The sequence below is a fragment of the Plectropomus leopardus genome, chromosome 2 (assembly GCF_026936395.1).
Source record: "Plectropomus leopardus strain MGB_pleo_1.0 chromosome 2, ASM2693639v1, whole genome shotgun sequence".
NCBI lineage: Eukaryota > Metazoa > Chordata > Actinopteri > Perciformes > Serranidae > Plectropomus > Plectropomus leopardus.
The window spans coordinates 42,939,796-42,945,899 of NC_142177.1; the positions used below are offsets into that span (position 1 = coordinate 42,939,796).

General features: G+C 47.2%; 1 protein-coding gene across 3 annotated transcripts in view; it reads left to right on the forward strand.

Moving 5' to 3' along the window:
- LOC121956838 (potassium voltage-gated channel subfamily KQT member 2-like) overlaps window positions 1-6,104 on the forward strand; it is a 28,310-nt gene that overhangs the window by 8,392 nt on the left and 13,814 nt on the right. For all 3 annotated transcript variants that reach the window (XM_088071297.1, XM_088071292.1, XM_088071294.1), the window contains exons 3-7: window positions 2,990-3,080; window positions 3,876-4,002; window positions 5,272-5,447; window positions 5,600-5,725; window positions 6,010-6,104. The exon at window positions 6,010-6,104 is cut by the window's right edge and continues 16 nt beyond it. In XM_088071297.1, the coding sequence (XP_087927423.1) occupies window positions 2,990-3,080; window positions 3,876-4,002; window positions 5,272-5,447; window positions 5,600-5,725; window positions 6,010-6,104 (615 nt within the window). The remainder of the gene's footprint in view (window positions 1-2,989; window positions 3,081-3,875; window positions 4,003-5,271; window positions 5,448-5,599; window positions 5,726-6,009) is intronic.

Genomic DNA, 6,104 nt, shown 5'->3' on the forward strand with positions numbered 1-6,104 from the left:
GTGACTCTGTGACTTCAGTGACTCTCCATGACTCTCAGTGACTCTCAGTGACTCTCTGAGACTGTCTGTGACTTCAGTGACTCTCAGTGACTCTCTGAGACTCTCTGACTCTCAGTGACTTCAGTGACTCTCAGTGACTCTGTGTGTCTCTGTGACTTTAGTGACTCTCTGTGACTCTGTGACTTCAGTGACTCTCTGTGACTCTGTGACTTCAGTGACTCTCAGTGACTCTCTGTGACTCTGTGACTTCAGTGACTCTCAGTGACTCTCTGTGACTCTGTGACTTCAGTGACTCTCTGTGACTCTCACTGACTCTGTGACTTCAGTGACTCCCTGTGACTCTCAGTGACTCTCAGTGACTCTCTGTGTCTCTGTGACTTCAGTGACTCTCTGTGTCTCTGTGTCTCTGTGACTTCAGTGACTCTCTGTGACTCTGTGACTTCAGTGACTCTCAGTGACTTCAGTGACTCTCTGGGACTCTGTGACTTCAGTGACTCTCTGTGACTTCAGTGACTCACTTTGACTCTCAGTGAATCTCCGTGACTCTCAGTGACTCTCTGTGTCTCTGTGACTTCAGTGACTCTCAGTGACTCTCAGTGACTCTGTGACTTCAGTGACTCTCAGTGACTCTCAGTGACTCTCTGAGACTCTCAGCGACTCTCAGTGACTCTCTGTGACTCTCTGTGACTTCAGTGACTCTCTGTGACTCTCTGTGACTTCAGTGACTCTCCATGACTCTCAGTGACTCTCAGTGACTCTGTGACTTCAGTGACTCTCCATGACTCTCAGTGACTCTCAGTGACTCTCTGAGACTGTCTGTGACTTCAGTGACTCTCAGTGACTCTCTGAGACTCTCTGACTCTCAGTGACTTCAGTGACTCTCAGTGACTCTCAGTGACTCTCAGTGACTCTGTGACTTCAGTGACTCTCAGTGACTTCAGTGACTCTCTGTGTCTCTGTGACTTCAGTGACTCTCTGTGACTCTCTGTGACTTCAGTGACTCTGTGACTTCAGTGACTCTCCATGACTCTCAGTGACTCTCTGTGACTCTGTGACTTCAGTGACTCTCTGTGACTCTCACTGACTCTGTGACTTCAGTGACTCTCAGTGACTCTGTGACTTCAGTGACTCCCTGTGACTCTCAGTGACTCTCAGTGACTCTCTGTGTCTCTGTGACTTCAGTGACTCTCTGTGTCTCTGTGTCTCTGTGACTTCAGTGACTCTCTGTGACTCTGTGACTTCAGTGACTCTCAGTGACTTCAGTGACTCTCTGGGACTCTGTGACTTCAGTGACTCTCTGTGACTTCAGTGACTCACTTTGACTCTCAGTGAATCTCCGTGACTCTCAGTGACTCTCTGTGTCTCTGTGACTTCAGTGACTCTCAGTGACTCTCAGTGACTCTGTGACTTCAGTGACTCTCAGTGACTCTCAGTGACTCTCTGAGACTCTCAGCGACTCTCAGTGACTCTCTGTGACTCTCTGTGACTTCAGTGACTCTCTGTGACTCTCTGTGACTTCAGTGACTCTCCATGACTCTCAGTGACTCTCAGTGACTCTCTGTGACTCTCTGTGACTTCAGTGACTCTCAGTGACTCTGTGACTTCAGTGACTGTCAGTGACTCTCTGTGACTCTCAGTGACTCTCAGTGACTCTGTGACTTCAGTGACTCTCAGTGACTCTCAGTGACTCTGTGACTTCAGTGACTGTCAGTGACTCTCTGTGACTCTCAGTGACTCTCAGTGACTCTGTGACTTCAGTGACTCTCCATGACTCTCAGTGACTCTCAGTGACTCTCTGAGACTGTCTGTGACTTCAGTGACTCTCAGTGACTCTCTGAGACTCTCTGACTCTCAGTGACTTCAGTGACTCTCAGTGACTCTGTGTGTCTCTGTGACTTTAGTGACTCTCTGTGACTCTGTGACTTCAGTGACTCTCTGTGACTCTGTGACTTCAGTGACTCTCAGTGACTCTCTGTGACTTCAGTGACTCTCAGTGACTCTCTGTGACTCTGTGACTTCAGTGACTCTCAGTGACTCTCAGTGACTCTGTGACTTCAGTGACTCTCAGTGACTCTCTGTGACTCTCTGTGACTTCAGTGACTCTCTGTGACTCTCTGTGACTCTCAGTGACTCTCAGTGACTCTCAGTGACTCTGTGACTTCAGTGACTCTCAGTGACTCTCTGTGACTCTCAGTGACTCTCAGTGACTCTGTGACTTCAGTGACTCTCAGTGACTCTCAGTGACTCTCTATGACTTCAGTGACTCTCTGTGACTTCAGTGACTCTCAGTGACTCTCTGTGACTTCAGTGACTCTCAGTGACTCTCTGAGACTCTCTGACTCTCAGTGACTTCAGTGACTCTCAGTGACTCTGTGTGTCTCTGTGACTTTAGTGACTCTCTGTGACTCTGTGACTTCAGTGACTCTCTGTGACTCTGTGACTTCAGTGACTCTCAGTGACTCTCTGTGACTTCAGTGACTCTCAGTGACTCTCTGTGACTCTGTGACTTCAGTGACTCTCAGTGACTCTCTGTGACTCTGTGACTTCAGTGACTCTCTGTGACTCTCACTGACTCTGTGACTTCAGTGACTCTCAGTGACTCTGTGACTTCAGTGACTCCCTGTGACTCTCAGTGACTCTCAGTGACTCTCAGTGACTCTCTGTGTCTCTGTGACTTCAGTGACTCTCTGTGTCTCTGTGACTTCAGTGACTCTCTGTGACTCTGTGACTTCAGTGACTCTCAGTGACTTCAGTGACTCTCTGTGACTCTGTGACTTCAGTGACTCTCAGTGACTTCAGTGACTCTCAGTGACTCTCTGTGACTTCAGAGACTCTCAGTGACTTCAGTGTCTCTGTGACTCTCAGTGACTTCAGTGACTCTGTGACTCTCTGTGTCTCAGTGACTTCAGTGTCTCTGTGACTTCAGTGACTCTCTGTGACTCTCTGAGATGACTGAGTGTGTGTTTTGTGTTCTGTTTGGGTTCCTCAGGTTCCTGCTGGTGTTCTCCTGTCTGGTTCTGTCTGTGTTCTCCACCATCAAAGAGTACGAGAAGAGTTCGGAGGACGCTCTCTACATCCTGGTAAAGACGCAGAGCTCCTGTTGTCCTCGCAGTGTTTGAAAGGGTTAATCTCCGTCTGTCACTTCAGAGAAAATAATCTGACAACCAGCTGATGTTTTTATTCTGATTGATGGATTTTTCGTCTTTTTTCTCTCTCTCTCATTTCTCTGTAAGTGTTGAGTCTCTGACGGACGGACCGTCTGTTTCTGCTGGCGATTTATTGTTTATTGAGAAAGTATAAAAATAAGATTGTCCTCTCCCGGTCCATCCTGCACCGTCAAAAAACTCGTGCTTTGATTTCAAATCTTCTGTTTAGGTTTCTCTAGTTTTTTAGATATTTCTCCACTCGTCTGTGTAACGCTTCGAAACTCGAGCGTATAGATTTCAGAAACATGATGAGAAAGCAAAGAGAAATCATGAGCAAGAAATCAGTAAAAAGTTGCAGGAAAATTATGTGAAGATGAGCAAAAATAGAAAAGTAAAAAAAAAAAAGACAGGTGCCGAAAATTAAAAATACTTATATTTACATTTCCTTTTCCCCCACGTTTTCTTTCTTAACATTAACATCAAACCAGTTTTCAATCCAGGTTAACAAAGGGTTAAATGCTGAAAACGTCCAGCAGGCCATTTTCATGTGAACGCAGAGTTCCAGTCTGAACTGCGAGGAGACGAAACTCCGCCCACCAGCAGCTCTGACCTGTGTGTGTGTGTGTGTGTGTGTGTGTGTGTGTGTGTGTGTGTGTGTGTGTGTGTGTGTGTGTGTGTGTGTGTGTGTGTGTGTGTGTGTGCGTGCGTGTGCGTGTGTGTGTGAGACAGGAAGTGGTCACTATCGTGGTGTTTGGGGTGGAGTACATGGTGAGGATCTGGGCTGCAGGCTGCTGCTGCCGTTACAGAGGCTGGAGAGGACGCCTCAAATTCGCCAGGAAACCCTTCTGTGTCATTGGTGAGTCTGATGACTTTAACAACACAAATCTCTCTGTGTCATCGATGTGTCTGGTGACTTTAACAACACAAACCTCTCTGTGTCATCGGTGAGTCTGGTGACTTTAACAACACAAACCTCTCTGTGTCATCGGTGAGTCTGGTGACTTTAACAACACAAACCTCTCTGTGTCATCGATGAGTCTGGTGACTTTAACAACACAAACCTTTTTCTTTCCCTTTTTACTCGAGTACTGTAGTGAAATCCGTTGTTGAGACACATGTCCTGTCCTTGTCTTCCTATCCTGTTATATTCTGTCTCCTGTCCGTCTTGGAGGGAAATGTCCTTTTTATGTCTCTGCGTTTATTTGACAGCTGCAGAAACTTCAGATTCAGATTTTCACATAAAAAACATAACAAGAGTTTATAAAATCTGATGTTTGTTGTAAATAAAAGACCAAACAGTTTATATACGACAACAAAAAATCCCCACAAACAAACGGATTAATCAATCAGCTGATTGACAGAACATTTATCAACAACTATTCTGGTAAACATTTATTCGGGGGATTTATTTATTTAAGTTTTGAGTTTGGGGGTCTTTTTCCTGCTGTTGCTGTTGCTGTTGTTGTTGCTGTTTCTGTTGCTGCTGTTGTTGTTGCTGTTGTTGTTGTTGCTGTTGCTGTTGTTGTTGCTGTTTCTGTTGCTGCTGTTGTTGCTGTTGCTGTTGCTGTTGTTGTTGCTGTTTCTGTTGCTGTTGCTGTTGCTGTTGCTGTTGCTGTTTCTGTTGCTGCTGTTGTTGCTGTTGCTGTTGCTGTTGTTGTTGCTGTTTCTGTTGCTGTTGCTGTTGCTGTTGCTGTTGCTGTTGCTGTTGTTGTTGCTGTTTCTGTTGCTGCTGTTGTTGTTGCTGTTGTTGCTGTTGCTGTTGCTGTTGCTGTTGTTATGGAGTTGGGGGATGTTATTATTTTTGTGAGTTTTGTGTTTTTTGTGTTTTGTTTTGATTTTTCTGCACTGAGTATTTTTACTTGTAAAACTTCAGATACATTTTTACTAATTTACTCACTTTTACTGCAAAACTTTTACTGGGACAGACTGATTACACTAACTGCCTCTGTCTGTCTCTGTCTCTGTTTCTGTCTGTCCCTGTCTCTCTGTCTCTCTGTCTGTCTTTCTGTCCCTGTCTCTGTCTCTCTGTCTGTCTCTTTTTGTCTGTGACTTTCTCTCTGTCTTACTCTGTCTGTCTCTGTGTCTGTCGATATCTCTTTCTGTCTCTGTCTGTGTGTCCCTGCAGACATCATGGTGCTGATAGCGTCCATCTCGGTCCTGGCGGCGGGGACACAGGGGAACGTCTTTGCCACCTCTGCGATCAGGTCTCTGCGGTTCCTGCAGATCCTGAGGATGATCCGGATGGACAGGAGGGGGGGGACATGGAAACTGCTGGGCTCTGTGGTCTACGCCCACAGCAAGGTGAGCGGGGACACACCTGTCCTCTTCCTGTCCATCTGTCCCTCAGTCCCCCATCACCTGTCTGCCCCCACCCTCTGTCCAGGACTCTGTCTCTGTGTCTCTCTGTGATGATGTCTCTGTGGGACCATGTGTCCATGTCTGTCCCCCTGCAGGAGCTGATCACTGCGTGGTACATTGGCTTCCTGTGTCTCATCCTGGCGAGCTTCCTGGTTTACCTGGCCGAGAAAGAGGACAACGAGCAGTTTGAGACGTACGCGGACGCCCTCTGGTGGGGACTGGTGAGTCCACACACTGCCAGGGGACATGTCTAAGCTGACAGGTAGGACATCGTGTCTCAGGAGACACAGGTAGGACACCATGTCTCAGGGAACACAGGACGGACATCATGTCTCAGCTAAAAGGTAGGACGTCGTGTCTCAGGAGACACAGGTAGGACACCATGTCTCAGGGAACACAGGACGGACATCATGTCTCAGCTAAAAGGTAGGACGTCGTGTCTCAGGAGACACAGGTAGGAATTTGTCCTCTGAGGGATCTGATGGTCTGTGTCCGTCTCTGTCAGATCACCTTGACGACCATCGGTTATGGAGACAAGTTTCCGATCACGTGGAACGGACGGCTGCTGGCCGCCACCTTCACGCTCATTGGAGTGTCCTT